The sequence below is a fragment of the Hibiscus syriacus genome, unplaced genomic scaffold (assembly GCF_006381635.1).
Source record: "Hibiscus syriacus cultivar Baekdansim isolate YM2019G1 unplaced genomic scaffold, ASM638163v2 tig00111662_pilon, whole genome shotgun sequence".
NCBI lineage: Eukaryota > Viridiplantae > Streptophyta > Magnoliopsida > Malvales > Malvaceae > Hibiscus > Hibiscus syriacus.
The window spans coordinates 826,915-842,958 of NW_024063150.1; the positions used below are offsets into that span (position 1 = coordinate 826,915).

General features: G+C 29.4%; 1 protein-coding gene, 1 long non-coding RNA gene and 1 pseudogene across 2 annotated transcripts; 1 reads left to right on the plus strand and 2 right to left on the minus strand.

Annotated features, from left to right (window-relative positions):
* Positions 1-2,123: 2,123 nt before the first annotated feature.
* On the minus strand, positions 2,124-6,996 carry LOC120167089 (annotated as a pseudogene).
* Positions 6,997-9,384: 2,388 nt separating this feature from the next.
* LOC120167122 lies at positions 9,385-11,310 on the minus strand. The gene is made up of 3 exons (XR_005520005.1): positions 11,280-11,310; positions 10,194-10,289; positions 9,385-9,407 (listed from the first exon to the last, which is right to left on the minus strand). It is a non-coding gene; the product is annotated as an uncharacterized LOC120167122 (long non-coding RNA).
* A 1,546-nt stretch (positions 11,311-12,856) lies between these two features.
* LOC120167110 (protein ORANGE, chloroplastic-like) lies at positions 12,857-15,656 on the plus strand. Its single transcript, XM_039176219.1, has 8 exons — positions 12,857-13,207; positions 13,362-13,476; positions 13,593-13,709; positions 13,853-13,939; positions 14,244-14,320; positions 14,685-14,812; positions 15,130-15,266; positions 15,438-15,656. The coding sequence occupies exons 1-8, from the start codon at positions 13,017-13,019 to the stop codon at positions 15,513-15,515; spliced, it is 930 nt and encodes a 309-aa protein (XP_039032150.1). The 5' UTR covers positions 12,857-13,016; the 3' UTR covers positions 15,516-15,656.
* Positions 15,657-16,044: the final 388 nt, after the last annotated feature.

Here is a 16,044-nt window from a genome sequence, read left to right on the forward strand (position 1 = left end):
ATTGAGTTTCCCTATCTTGCTTGTTATAATGAGTTGATTTGTTAAACTTGGGCGAAAACTTGAATCTCAACAATCATCTATGCAAGATGACGCAAAGGCATTTATTTCAATTCTATGTTCATTTTTCAAGTCTTATTTTTGTTTGTGACTTTTATCAAGAATATGACAACTATATAAATAATAAAAGGGGGTGTTAATTAAAGAACTAGTATTACAAATTTTAAACGGTCAACTTAAGCATTGGGTCTCCATAAATAAAAGTAATTTTATTTTATTTTTTTACAGTTCTTGACATATATAACAAAGGGTAAAAACACAAAGGTTGATTAGTCAATACTAATTTTTATTACTTATAAGATTTGATAATTTTATTTGTGGTTTTGATTTTATCATGAAAAAGGGTTGTTTTAGTATTGGTGTATCGTTTATGCGAGAACAATCATGATGATGATAGCATTGTTAACCATTTTTAGGTACACTTACCATGATTTATATTTATTTGTCATATTTTCTTAGTAAATTGATATTAATTTTTTTCGTACAAAATCCATTAAAAGCTCCACAAGAACTGAATGGGTTCCTATTTGAATAATCCATTTTGATGATGAATAATGTATTTCAAATTTTGAGTATTTTAAATTTAATTTTTTTATTTGTACTATGGTAAACCAAAAGTTTAAAGGTTGGTTTGAATGACGGTGAATCAAATGTTATGATAGTTTTCTCTTTTTATTTATATATTTCTGGGTTAATATCAACATACATTCCCAAACAATTACTTAGATTATAAATTGATCCAAAATTCTTGGTTACTGAAACTATTCGATGCTTAATTAAAAAACAAGTTTGCAAAACAAATTGCTCATGTAGGTGTCTAAATTTTAGGCGTCTAAATTTTTTTTTGTCAATATAGGTTTCCAAGAACGGACATATGAATTTATATTAAGGCCTAAAGGAGTGAATTTTTAAAATTTTAAAATTGACGAACTTAAAAAATTTCAGGAGCAAAACAAATTGAACCGAAAATACATAAAAAAAATTAAAATATATACTAATTTTAAACTTTTAGGAAGGACGACTACTCCCGATCTATCCATGATGTCTATCATTTTTTCAGTCACGAACATTTAAAAATATCCATTAAGTATACCACGAGTCAAGTCAAATTCATTAAATCTCTTCTACACTTGGTGCAATTACCTATATATATATTTGTATTGATTCAAATTAAGTGAAACCTCTCTAAAATCAAATCAAGTCATATGCACGTGGAAAGTGTAATTTTTGAATTGTGCTCAAATGGGTTAAAATTAACCCGACCCATAATTATCTCTACGGTAAATTATGTATTTAGTATCTAAACTATCAATTTTGGTCTATTTTAGTATCTAAACTTTCATTTTTTTAAAACCACACCTAACGTTTAGATTTTGTTTCATTTTACTACTCCGTCGTAGAAAACTTAGCGGAAAGGTTACAACTTGACACTTTTTTATGGGTAATTTACATCATTGATTTATCACAACTATCTTTTCACTTCTATTTTGGTAATTGAAGTTTAACTTTTTTAATTTGATTACTTCACTTTAAATTAATATTTTATTTTAATTACGCATTAATAAAATAACAAAAAATATCATGTCACAAAATATTATTAATAAAATAAATTAGAATGATTAAAACATGAGCAATTTGAAAGTTGAGTACTTAAATTGAAAATTTTTAAACTTTAATAACCAAAATAGGAGTGAGAAGATAGTTAAGGGATAAATGATGTAATTTACCCATAAAAATGCTACATGCAAAATTCCGTTAATTTTTTGATGAATGTACTAAAATGAAATAAAAATTAAACATTATGTATAATTTTTAAAAAAACTAAAAATTTAAGTACTAAAATAATCAAAATTAATTGTTTAGGTACTAAATATAGTTTATACTTATCTCTAAATACACGACAAGTCAAATCAAAGCCATGAATATATATATATATAACTTTATAAAATTATTTATTACTCATAAGGAAACCAGAGGAACAGAATTTAACCATCAAGGGAACTAAAGATGCACACACTAATGCTGAAGCAGAAGAAACTACAACTTTTTCCTAGGAAACAAACAGACGTATTATCTTCTCTATGATGATGTGATTAAACCCAAGAAAACCAAATAACCTCTTATCTTTCAAGCTCTAAGTGTGTCAATGAAACGCTTCCCATCTACAATATCATCACTTGCAAGGAAATCCAGGAAATCCTTGAAGCTACTTTCTCTATATCTCCTGGGATTTTGTTCATCCACGAGTTCTGCAGCTGCTTCCATTTTATCATCCATTCCCAAACTATGTAAACTTGCAATGGAAATCCTAGTGCTTTCACTGTTCAATGTAGCCCTATGGACCGCACTCTTGTATATCCCATTGCTCAGCACTTCGAAATGGTCACCCACATGGACCTGTAACGTACCGCGAATCTCCGGGACGACAGTCCAGTTGCCGCCGTCCTCGGTGTCCAAGATTTCGAAGTCGGTTGAGTTTTGGAGGACGATGGTTAAGCATGAGTAGTCCGAATGTGGCGGCAATCCGAGCGCCGTGTTCGGTTCGGGGCAAGGCGGGTAACAGTTCACTGCAATCACTTGCATTCCATGTTCAAGTTTTTGGCTTAGGTGATTTGGGCTTATTACATTAGGCATTATGAGTTGGAGATGACATAGTGTAGTGTAGTCGATATCGGGATTTCGTCTTTGTACTTTAATTTGACATAATTTGATTCCTAACTGTTACCTGTAGTGAGGCGGGTTGTCGGGCCATGAATCGATCCAGGCGTCCAAGGGATGTGCATAATGCTTGAGGAAAATCCTCCAAAACTGGACCTTGTCAACCCCGTCTTTGAAGCTCGTCGAGTACCGTACGGGTTATAAACATCGCTCGACTTGAACTTAAGCTTCTCTCTGGCCGACAGATCGAAGAAACCCGCCGCCGCCACGAGCGCTTCGACGAGAATCGATTGGCGAATACCATGGTTAACAAGCTGATGCAAACATCAACATACATTCTTGTTTTAACACGACACTAAGCAAGAAAAAGAAAAGAGAAGATGCATTGCACTCACTTATTTTGAATTAAATCATCATTTAGAGATGATATATTGATAATTTGACACATATGATCCTATAATACGTGTTAGAATTTGTTATCAAAATTTATGTTAATCTCGTATGAAAAGTTTATAATGATAACTATTTGATAAAGAAATAAATTTTTATTAATTTTTTTATTTTCGATTATAAATTTAATATTTTTATTAAATTTTAAAAAATATACATAATTTTATTTGTTGAGCTATTGTCGTAACATAAGTAAACTTTATATTAATTTTATTATAAATATAATATTATTTCTTTTGTTTTAGTTGTTTTCTATCATTTTTATTATAAATCTAATATTTTTATAACAAGTAAGATAAGTAAACTTTATTTATTATTGTTTTCAATCTTCCAATTAGATTCTTACTTTTATATTTTTCTTAAACTTTCTATTATTTTATTATAAATCTAATATTTTTAATAAATTATCAATTTTATTTAAATTAATTTATTATTGAAAATAACTTTTATCGTTTAATAACTTTTATCAATTTCAATATGTTTGGGTTGTTTTTCAGGTCGGGTTAAATCTGGTTCGGTTGCTTTCGCATCGGGTTAAATTTGGTTCGGGTTTCTTTCGATTTGGGTTAATTTTAGTACGGGTTGCTTTTGGTTAGGGTTAATTTCGATTTCGCTAAATTTTGGATTGGGTATCGGATCAAATTTAATTATTATATTTGGGTTAATATCAGATATTGGGTCGGGTAAATCGATTCGAGTAATCAGGTTCGAGTCAAGTTTTTTCAGGTCTAACCCTATGTGACGATTTCAAGTGATTTTTGAAGTGATTTATTCTTAATATATATATATATATATATAACTAATTTGATATTTAGGTACATTTGTATAAACAAATAAATTTCAAAAAATGATTTTCGTAAAATAAATTATATTTCATAAAAATAAATTCTGAAAATTATTTTACAATATACGAATGATATTATGTAAATCATTTTTTATTGATTGATAAATTTTTTAAAATTATTTAGTATAAATATTGAATATAATAAATAATATTATTAATTAGAAAATAATTTATATTATCATTTTTAAATAGTAAAATGATATATTTAACATTATTTATGTCAATATTTTTTTAAAATATTTTATTTTTATAATTTTATAGAATAAAAATATTATATTTTATTAAAAAAATATTTATTATAATATTTAAATTATAATATTAAATTATTTTAGAAAATTATTAATAAATATATTTTAAATATTTAATAATTTAATAATATTATTTTATGAAATTAAGTAATAAACTTAATTTTATTAATAATTTATTATATATTATTAAAATAAAAATGTAATACATTATATTATTATAATATAATTTAATATATTATTATAACATTAAAAATATTATATTATTAAAATTATTAATAAATATATTTTACTAATTAAATTTTTTATTAAAATTATACTAAAATAGTATATTAATATCAAATACATAAAATATTATTATTTTAAATATTTGGAAAATGACTTAAGGAAAATCAAATTATAGGTAATTTTCAAGAAAATGCAAAGGAAATTATATTAACCATGAAATGAATTGTGTTGACTTTTTGTTTTCTACGAACTAAACATTAAAAATGAAGAAAATAGTTTTCGAAAAATCAATTACAATGAAACAAACAAACCCTATATTTGTCAAGCATTACATATTTTATACTTATATTTACTATATATATATATATTAAAATTATTTTATGGTGTATATTTTTATATATGTATTTTTATAATACAGTAATCATTCAAAATATTCTTAATCATTTGACAAAAAACACTCAAACATCATACATACGTCATGCTCGAGTTGTGGACCTCTAATAATAACAATCATCCCTTAAAAACTGAGTTCATTTGTTCGTGCAATCAATATAAATATAAATATTTAAAAGTGTAATATGACATAATTTTTATAATTTAAAATTCATTTACTTATTGTTTTAAAGTATAGGATAAACTATGTATTTGGGTATGGTTACCCATGTAACACCCATAACCCGTATAATTATACCTATACAGATTATAGATGTCACCCGAATTTTCGAAAACCATTATCCAATTTACACAGTGATTTAAAATTTATTTTCTTAAAATGGTAATTGATATTATAAAAATATCATATCATATAATTTATATTTTGTTATAGCAAATTTAATTTAAAAGATTTTTTATGAATAGTAATCCGAATTGATTTCTCAATTTACGCAGTTCTTTGATTTCTCAAGCTAAGATCCGAATTGATTCTTCTTAAAAAAAAAACAAATCTGGTCAGATCTCAATTTTCCTCTGATGAAATTACATGTGAAAGATCCAATCGATACTTTTTAAGCATCGACACATGAAAAACATTGTGTACTTTATCCAACTCTGGATCTCAATTACCTCTAGAGTTAATGTAAACTAATAAACTATCAGTCTAACTCTTTTTAATATCTCATAGGGTCCAATGAATCTTAGACTTAGTTTTTCCTTTGAGCCCAAAACACAATTTTTTTTCAAGGTGATATTTTAAGAAAAACAACTTCATCACCTTCTTGAAATTCAATCTCTTTTTGCTTCAAGTCTGCATAAAACTTTTGCCGATCAAATGTCATCTTGAGATTATCTTTACTTTATCCTCAACCTCTTTCAATAAATCTGGTCAACCAGATTTCGATCTTTTAACTCGAATCAATTTAATGAGATTCAACATTTTCTCCCATATAAAACTTCATACAGAGCCATTTTGCTACTCAATTGATAACTGTTATTGTAGAAAAATTCTACTAAAAACAAATACTTTTCTTTTTTCATAATTCCTTAGAATCAATCAAACATGCACTCAGCATATCTTCCAATATCTGAATAATACTTTTTGACTTATCATCCGTATATGGATGAAAGTCATACTGAAATTCAATCAAGTACCCAAAACTTTATGCAAATATTTTCAAAATCTTAAAGTAAACCTTGGATCTCTGTCCGATATAATGGATACTGGCATTCTATGTAGTCAAACTATCTCCTTGATATACAACTCTGTATATTTATCCAATGCATTGTCTATTCGCATCAAAATGAAATGTGCTGATTTAATTAACCGGTCACTATCACCCAAATAGAATCCTGTAACAAAATTCATAGTGACTCTTTACTATTTCCACTCTGAAATAGAAATCAGTTGCAACAATTATGAAAGCACTTGATTCTCAACTTTTACTTGTTAACATGTCAAACATGTAGCAATAACTCAATAATGTTTCTTTTCATACATGGCCACCAAAATGAATTTTTACATCTTGATACATTTTGTTTCCACTTGTATGCATAGTCAGTAGACTATAATGTGCCTCAGAAATAATATCTTTCTTTAACTCATCATTATGAGGAATACAAATTCTTCTTGATAAAATAGATACCCATCAGAGTTAACTTCAAAGTCTTTAGTCTCGCATATTTATTTTTTCACCAGTGATATATATATATATATATATATATATATATATATATATTAATCATCTCTCATTTTTTTCTCTTTTTCTTTTTTTTTTATATTTTTTTTTATTTTTTTCATATATATATTTTTTAGCTCTTATGCCATATGCTGAGACAACATGACTAAGAAAATCAACTTCTGATAGCCAAAACTCACACTTTGACAGTTTGGCATATAACTTTTTATCCTTAAGTATCTCGAGCACATTACAAAGATAAGCATCATGCTCTAACTTTGTCTTCGAGTATACCTGAATGTCATCAATACATACCATCTCAAATTAATCCAAGTAAAATTTAAAATACTCGATTCATCAAATCTATGAATGTTGCCTCAACATTTGTCAAACCAAACGACATTACTACGAACTCATAGTGTCCATACCGTGTTCTGAAAACTATCTTTGAAACATCTTCCTCTTTAATATTTAACTGGAGATATCCCATCTAAGATCAATCTTAGGGAAAACAACTACTCCAATAAGTTGATCAAATAAGTCATCAATCCTCAAAATAGGATATTTGTTCTTGATAGTTACTTTGTTTAACTATCGATAATTTATGCATAATCGCACATATCCATTTTTTTTAAACAACACTGGTTCACCTCAATGTGAAATACTCGGTCTAAAGAATCCTCAATTTAGTAGCTCTTGCAATTGGTTCTTTATTTTCTTTACTCAATCGCAATCATTCGATATGAACCCATAAATACATGATTAATGCCTTGATAACTATCAATATTAAATTCCACCTCTCAATTTGGAGGTAACCCAAATAATAAATCTAGAAAGATATATGGAAATTCCTGAGTTATGGAAATATCATATGATCTTACTTCAGATACTTAAGTATCTATCACTTTAGCTACAAAAGCTATGTATCCTTTTTACATCTTCTTAATCGCAACCATTGTTGATATCACGTTAGTGATGATTTTGCTTTTTCATCAATCACTATATTTTTTTTATTTCTCTGTATTTTTCTAAATTAATCGCTTCTCGCGACTATTAACCCAACCTTAATGCAGAGACAACCAACTCATGATCAAAATGATCTAAAACTTGTTAATGATAATCCCATCAGATTCATCAGGAACATAAGTTCCTAAGTCTTTATCGAACATTTATTAATCGTCCGACTAAACTTGTATCATGACCGTAACCTATAGTCGTCCACTATAATATCTCTCGATATCAAGTAGAATTGAATATTTCTACTTTGGAATTCCTTATTTCATCCTAAGGAAATCTGTATAACTTTTCCATATCCAAAAATAATATTTTCGAACAGTTGAAACATTTTCAATCACAACTGAAAGTCTAAATGTCAATATCGTTCAATAAGAAAATTTGACAATTTGTAGCAATAACTTCATAGCAGTTAATGCTAAAATCACACTATCAAGTAATTTACTATTTTTCCTCTCACTAAGAACCTGGCACTTTTCAAGTTCTTGAGAATCAATATCGATCTATACAATAATTCATTTCAGCATGGAAGGCTAGACAACCCATTTTCTCATATTTACCTTCACAAGGTAATTCTATCCCGTTTTATGGACTTGATATCTATTTTCAATCAAACTCATAATCATTTGATTCACTATTAACTCAACTTTATTTAAACATTTAGCGGAAATCATATTTACTGCTTACTCAATTCGTCTTACTCAAATCAACAATGATTTAATCAATTTAATGGTTAACTTAAATATTTCACTTATTTAAGCTTACATGAAAAACCTCAAAATCATCACTAGATTCAGAAATCTCCTATGGATCCTCATCCTATTCGACTTTTCTTGTAATCCATTTAAACTTTTTAATCGATTCTTCCAATTTATAAACTTCGTTGAAAGCTGGGGCATTTCTTCCACACAATGGAGAAAAATCCCTTACTATATCCACCCTTCTAAGGTGTTTTACATAAACCATGTCGGGTCCCTTTTTGTCGATTTTATATCTCGACTTTCTTTTCAACATTTTCAACTTTCTAACCTTTGTCTTTAATTCCAACATCTAAACATAGTCAAAATCATCATTCATTAGTAAATAATAACTTTACTCCCAATAAGCATCATCACATTATATATACAACTATCAGTAACTTTTGACATCCTAGTGGCATATATACACTTTTGAACTCAAAACAACCTCGGTTTAGTCCTAGAATCGGCTAAACATGTAGCTCTGATGCCAATAAATGTAACACTCATAACCTGTATAATTATACTTATATAGATTATAGATGTCACCCGAATTTTCGAAAACCATTATCCAATTTACACAGCGATTTAAAATTTATTTTCTTAAAATGATAATTGATATTATAAAAATATCATATCATATAATTTATATTTTGTTATAGCAAATTTAATTTAAAAGATTTTTTATGAATAGTGATGAACAATATCGTGAACAGTGATGAACATTACCATGAACAGTGATGAACATTACCCGTGAACAGTGAACATTGTACCGATGCACTGCTACAGTAACGTGAACAGTATACCGATGCACCAAAATTTCAAATTATATTTGTGCATCGATGTACTGCTACATTGCGTCGATGCACTGCTACAGTGACTGCTACAGTAAATTCAGCATTACACATGTAAATTCATAAAAATTTATCCTTTCATCAAAGCAAGTAAAACTTAATAATTACATGCCACTAATATAGTCAACATTACATCTTAGGATGTCTTACTGATATTGAAAATATACATCTCGATGCTTGATGTCACTTTACCACTACTGGCTTTTTACCTACACGTGAAAATCATCACACGCTAAGTATTACTTAGTGAGGCAATTAAAAACAATAACCAGTTCAATACAATTCATGCATGATTTTCAATGTCAAATTCAAAATGACATAAAATCATTTTATTTGCATATCCAATATTTTACCATTTATTTTCGTAAGCCTGTAAGCTTATTTTACCAAAATAATTACCATTTGTCCCATAAGCTCGTAAGCTTATTTTTACCCATATACTTGCCAATATTCCATAAGCTCGTAAGCTTATTTGCATGCTTACCATTTATCAAGCAATAAACCATAATCCATAGCCTATAACCCAATATACAACCATGAGGACCCTGGGTATTCGAGTAACATTTGCACCGTAGTGCTACATATAAGGTCGTGCCCACCATATACACCGAAGTGTATTACACATAAAGTCGTGCCCACCATATACACCGAAGTGTATTATGAACCTATAGCTGCTATACTCTATGGCATGCCAACTATACCCTATCCTTTAATGACTTACTGGGGCATATAGTCTATTTTATTCAATCCATCCATGGCAAAGTATATTATCAAATTTATCATTGGGCAGTTCATACCCGAAAACATTCATGGTAAAATATCACATTTTTTTCATGATCAATGCATTTTAATTTCATACCGTGACATTTCAATGTCATGTCGAAGTTATAAAAATAACATATATCATGCTGATATAAATAAGGTTGACTTATCGCAAGTCTTCCTGATGATGTATAAAACATCCATGCATAATTTCATGCATGTATTGCACTCACCTTGACACTTTATAAAATCCACAATATGTGCCTCAGTATGTTCCATAATAAACCCTTTTTATACTTGACTTGCTTCAATCGCAAATTAATCATGATCTGTATATAAATCACAAATTCAAAATGATACATATGTTAGTATTATACTAACATAAACATATCCCATAACAACTCCATTTCTACCAAATATTAAACACTTAATAATTCCTTTTAACATTGGAACCAACCTTTCCAATTTACACAAAAATGGTCCTTCACCATTTTATCACTTAAATTCTTAATACCAAAATTCCAAAATTGTAATATCTATCATACAAATGCTTTATAAAGGCATAATTACATTTAAGTACCCCAACTATGTAAGTGTTGTACTTAAATCATCAATCTTTTCAAATTTCCAAAATAGTCATTTTTCACATATAACACTCATTTAAATTCCCAATCAACAATTTCCAGTATAGTACATCAATTATACAACACTTATAAAACAACCCCTCAATTTTCCAGAATTTATGAATTGATCTCCAACTTTTCAAAAATTATGAAATGGTCCCTAATTTTTCTAAGGCTTGTAGAATATTTCCTTCATCATTTCCAACCCATATATAATTTTTCCATAGTTTTTCTCATCCTTTAAGACCAAAGCCTAATGGTTTAAAGATCAAAACTAGGTTTTCCATGATTTTGCTCGATTTTGATTCGATTCAAGTATGAAATCAACTTTCAATCAACCTTAAAACATTTCTACAATCAAATCCCTAATTATCTCTCATCAAAACACAAAGTTATCCAACTTGATAGTTGGAAAATTTTTATAGAATTAATTCTAGGAAGATTGAAATGTTATAACCATCAATCAAGCTTGAATATGAATCTACAACCTCAAAAACATCAAGATTCATCATCAATTTCATGATCCCTTATATGAACACAAACCTTAGATTTGGGATCTTTGAAATCCAACAAAATTATAAAGTAATATTGGTACCAAATGATAGCGTTTTTCGCGTAGATCATTTTCCTATTTCACGACATAACCCCAATTCCAAAGTAATTAGCTCAAAAATTGAAAATAAAATATTTTCTTACCTTCAAGGTTTCTCACGTGAAGATGCTGGAGAAGATGAACATTTAGCATGATATTTTAGATTCATATCATGCTTATCATCTTTTAAAATAATATTTAATCATTAACTTGAGAAAATATCAATATACCCTTAATATAAATTTATAATCACCATTAAACCAAAATACATATCCTTATCATCTTCAAAATCAGATAAATATCATCTTGTCATCTTTCAATAGTCAAAGATGTACTAATTAATTTTTCACTTTACCGTTTTTCCCTTGTAATTTTCAAAAATTACAATTAAGTCACTTTAATCAAACAATTCAAATTAAACATTGAATTAAACCATTAAATATTATTTTCCAACATTTTAAAAATGAGAAAATAATATTTTTATTTACTTATTTTCGTGACCCATATGTAATTTTTTTAAAATTACATTTTGGTCCCTAAACTTTTTAAAGTTTATATTTTGGTCACCAAACTTTACCAAATTTATAATTTGGCCACTAAATAAATCCATTTATGAAATAAAATTCTTTTTGAGAAAATCACCATTAATTCCCTAAACTTTTTCTCAATTATTCTACTTTAACCATCAAACATTCAAAATTTCCATTTTGGTCATTATCCAAATTTTTGGGGTATTACAACCCAACTTCAACTTGAAATATATCATGATCAAGTCGAGTCTGATTTTTAGTTCATTTGAATTTGAATTTAAAATTTAATTTTTTACTCACATTTGATTCAATATGTGCTTAAGGGAACTTCATCCAACTTGAAATCCAATTAGATTTTTTAAGTCTAGTTTCTATCTACCCGAACTTGGATCGAAAATTCCACTTGCATTCGAGCTAACCTAAGTTTAGGATAATCTCATTCAACTCAAATTTTGACTCGATTTTTCGAGTAAAAATTCGCACCCGACCTGGATATATATATATTTATTACGTAAAATAAAGAATTAAAAGAATGATATTATTCTAAATATCCCTAAATATATAAACAATATTATAATATTATCTCAAGTGAAAATTTTTCATCCTAAACCTAAATCTGTCCCTACTAAATCTCATCCCTTTAAAAAATATCGACTTATCCTAAATTTGAATTGACAAGAAAAAAGAAAACAAAACCAACTTAATTAGATTGAATCAAATCGAATCGAATAAATGTGTCCCTATTAAATCTCATCCCTTTAAAGGATGAATATGAAATAACAAAATAAAAAATTGGTGCGGATGCGAGTGAAAAAAAACAAGTCCGCATCAGCATACATGGTTACGATTTCATACTTTCATTTCTGATTTAAGGTTCTAAGGATCAAAATGAGAACAAATCAAAAGTTAAGTGAGTAAATTAAAATTCGTATAAATATAGTGACTATAATAAGATTGATATAACAGTTAAGTGATGGAATTTTGAATTTACCTTTTTGAATAATTTCTTTCTTATCCTCATCTAGAAAAAGTTTACCATAAATACAAACAAACAAAAATGGAAGTCATTGTCAAGGGAACTAAAATATCCATAAAAAGAAAAGCAGGTAACCTTATGATTCCACTTAATTGGCAGCATTACTGGCTTCCGATTCATCTTCGCCATTCACGTTTGCATCAAGAGTTAATGCTTCCGCTTTGTCTTCTTCGATCTCTCTGTAAATCGTTTAGGAAAATCACACCACTGGATATGAGATTTAATTGAGAGCAGAAAGTGCAAATCAAGGTGGAACATCTTTCTTCTTCTCGAGGATGGTTTGTTTGAGTCGATTCTTTGTGGTTTCTTGTACGGTAAAGCCTTCGGCTCCTCCTTTGAGTCGTAGATTCGTTCATACGAAGCGCAAATTAAATTCGAGATGGCAATCTATGGCTACTGATCCCGATTCCTCTTTCTCCGCGCCGTCTGTTGATTCTGATTCTACCGCAGATAAAACTGGCGCCGGGTAATTTCTTTATTGCTTTATGGAATCGAAATTTGAATTTCATTTGTCATGTAAATTCTGAGCTATGAAAAGCTAAATTAGTTAAGATCGGACTCGTTTATGTTTGAAAAGTATCAAAGTATGAATTTCAAAAGCTTAGGATTATATGATCCAGATTTTGCATCATAGAAGGGCCTGAAACAGTCCAGGATTTCGCCACAATGGAACTGCAAGAAATTGAGGATAATATTCGAAGTAGACGAAATAAAATCTTTCTCCAAATGGAAGAGGTCAAATGACTGAGTTTCTTCTAAATTAGTTTTTTTTACCTGAGTTTTGGAAAGTTCCTGCATATTCTCATCAAGTAGCAATGGCTTATAATGAGAAATCCCAAATATTTCTGTAGGTTCGGAGGTTAAGGATACAACAAAGAATTAAGTGTGCTGAACTTGGTATTTACAAGGAAGAGCAAGAAAGTGATCTTCCTAATTTTCCATCATTCATCCCATTTCTGCCTCCATTGGTAAGATTTTTGTTTTAATTATGTGTTTCGCCAATCAACTTAACTTTTTGCTTTTTTTTTTTTAGATGAACAGAATTTTTATTAATAAACTGAAGTTAATCAATGTACAATTATCTATATTTGACCTTGTATTTCACTTGCAGACCTCATCGAATCTCAAGGTTTATTATGTGACTTGTTATTCTCTTATTGCTGGGATTATTATTTTTGGTGGACTTCTAGCTCCCACTGTAAGTCATTCGCGATCTAGTCTCTCTTGGGTTGATGTCGTTGGTTGGGCAGTTGTGCTTTTAGGAATAGAATGAATGGAATGTGTTCTTTTGATAAAACATTTGAAGGGAAATAATCATTTACATTGTTTGCCTCACTAGTGCTGAAATTCTCTTTTAGTAAAAGAATCTCGTTTGGAATTTGCTGATGGACATGCTATGTTATTTTAATATGAATATGCACAGAATAGAATTAGACATGGTTTTTGAAGTCGCATTCTTTTTCCTTATGCATCCTATTTCTTTCTCTTCCCATATATCCTAGCTGGAGCTTAAGCTTGGACTAGGAGGCACATCATATGCAGATTTCATTGGGAGTGTACATCTGCCTATGCAGTTGAGGTATGAACAGTCTTCTTCGTTTGTAGTGAATCGTTGTTTTATTATTTGGCATAACTTGAGCTCTTTTGCTTGATTGCTATCTTGCTACCATGATAAAGTTGATGTCCTTTTGATTTCCTTGTAAGTTATAACACTTCTTTTGGTTATACTCCTAGATAAGAATGGCAGCTGCAATTGTCACAAACCGAACTTATGAAATTTACGATATTTACTTAGAAATATTAATGGGGAATTAATTTCTTAGAGAAGTCCGCTTCCAGAAAGAAGTTACATCTGTTTGTTGTTATCAAGTTGTTAAACATGTGGATTCAATTTTGTTTCACTGTAGTATCATTAAACACTGTTCCGTTCGTGGTAAATGCAGTCAGGTAGATCCTATAGTAGCATCCTTCTCTGGAGGAGCTGTAGGGGTAATCTCAGCCTTGATGGTAGTTGAAATAAACAATGTTAAACAGCAAGAGCATAAACGATGCAAATACTGTCTTGGAACAGGTATATTCTTTTGACTTCCCTCTTTTTCCAGCCTTGCTATATTCCATATACGGTATCTTATTCATCTAGACCTATCAATCGGACAAGTTGGGTTAGATTTGGGCTGGGTCAATTTAGAACAGTCCATGCGGATGTTAAGAATTTTTGGATCATTTCGGTTTCAGTTCAGGTCTTTTGGGTTTTGGATTACTGTCATTTCAAGTTGGGGTTGTTTTTGGCTCAAGTCGTTATAGTCGGATCATTACCGTTCTAGTCACTTCAGGTATGCGTTCTTCCGGATTGAGATTTGATAGGTCTATATGAACTGGTATATGCAGGATATCTTGCTTGTGCTCGCTGCTTAACTACTGGATCGATTGTTCTTACTGAACCAGTCTCCACCGTGAACGGCGGAGACCGGCCTTTATCACCCCCCATATCCGAAAGATGTTCAAACTGTTCGGGATCCGGAAAGGTTAGTCATCTAAAAGTATGTAGTCTCAGTGATTTGTTTACTTGTGCTGCATATCAACCGGGAAATCTAATGGTGTTTCATTATATAACTATCTTTGCCGGAGGTAGCATTCTTTGATGTCGGGAATATGTACGTCTCTTCATAACTGTTTCTTTTTGTAACTTGCGGCAGGTGATGTGTCCAACATGTCTTTGCACCGGAATGGCAATGGCAAGCGAACACGACCCGCGAATCGATCCATTTGATTAGAGGTACATGGTCACCTCTTATTATTTGCTTCAAATGTAAAATCCATGTATGTATCTATTTGTCAAAACTCACAAGATGACCAATCTTTTGTACATACAAGCATCTCAATAGGCTTTCCTTTTCTGCAAATGAATTTTATTCGTCTACCCGTTTCTTTATGTTAACAAATCTGTTTAATCTTATATAGTAATTATTATTATTCTATTATATAGTAATTATTCAAATAAACGGAAATTTTGTACTTCTATTTAATTAATTTCAATAACAAGTAGAGAGTATATATACTTTTCTTTATTTCAATAACCCTCATATACTTTTTATTTACTTTTATGTTTATGGATCAGAAGAAGAAGAAGAAGAAGATGGCAAGGTATAAATATTGGAGTTAATTTTTTAAAATTTGGTCTAAATTAGGGGTATGTTTGTTTTTATGTAATTAGTTTTATGAAAAATGTTTTCTTCATTTTCTAGTGTTTGGTTGGAGGAAAACAGATGATCAATTTAATTCATTTTTTGATTAATATAATTT

Bases quoted from the DNA above. Each gene is read 5' to 3' on its own strand.
- LOC120167110 (XM_039176219.1), top strand. From the start codon at position 13,017: ATGGTTTGTTTGAGTCGATTCTTTGTGGTTTCTTGTACGGTAAAGCCT. The intron at 13,208-13,361 runs GTAATTTCTTTA...TATATGATCCAG, and splicing joins GCAGATAAAACTGGCGCCGG to ATTTTGCATCATAGAAGGGC. The intron at 13,940-14,243 runs GTAAGTCATTCG...CATATATCCTAG, and splicing joins GTGGACTTCTAGCTCCCACT to CTGGAGCTTAAGCTTGGACT.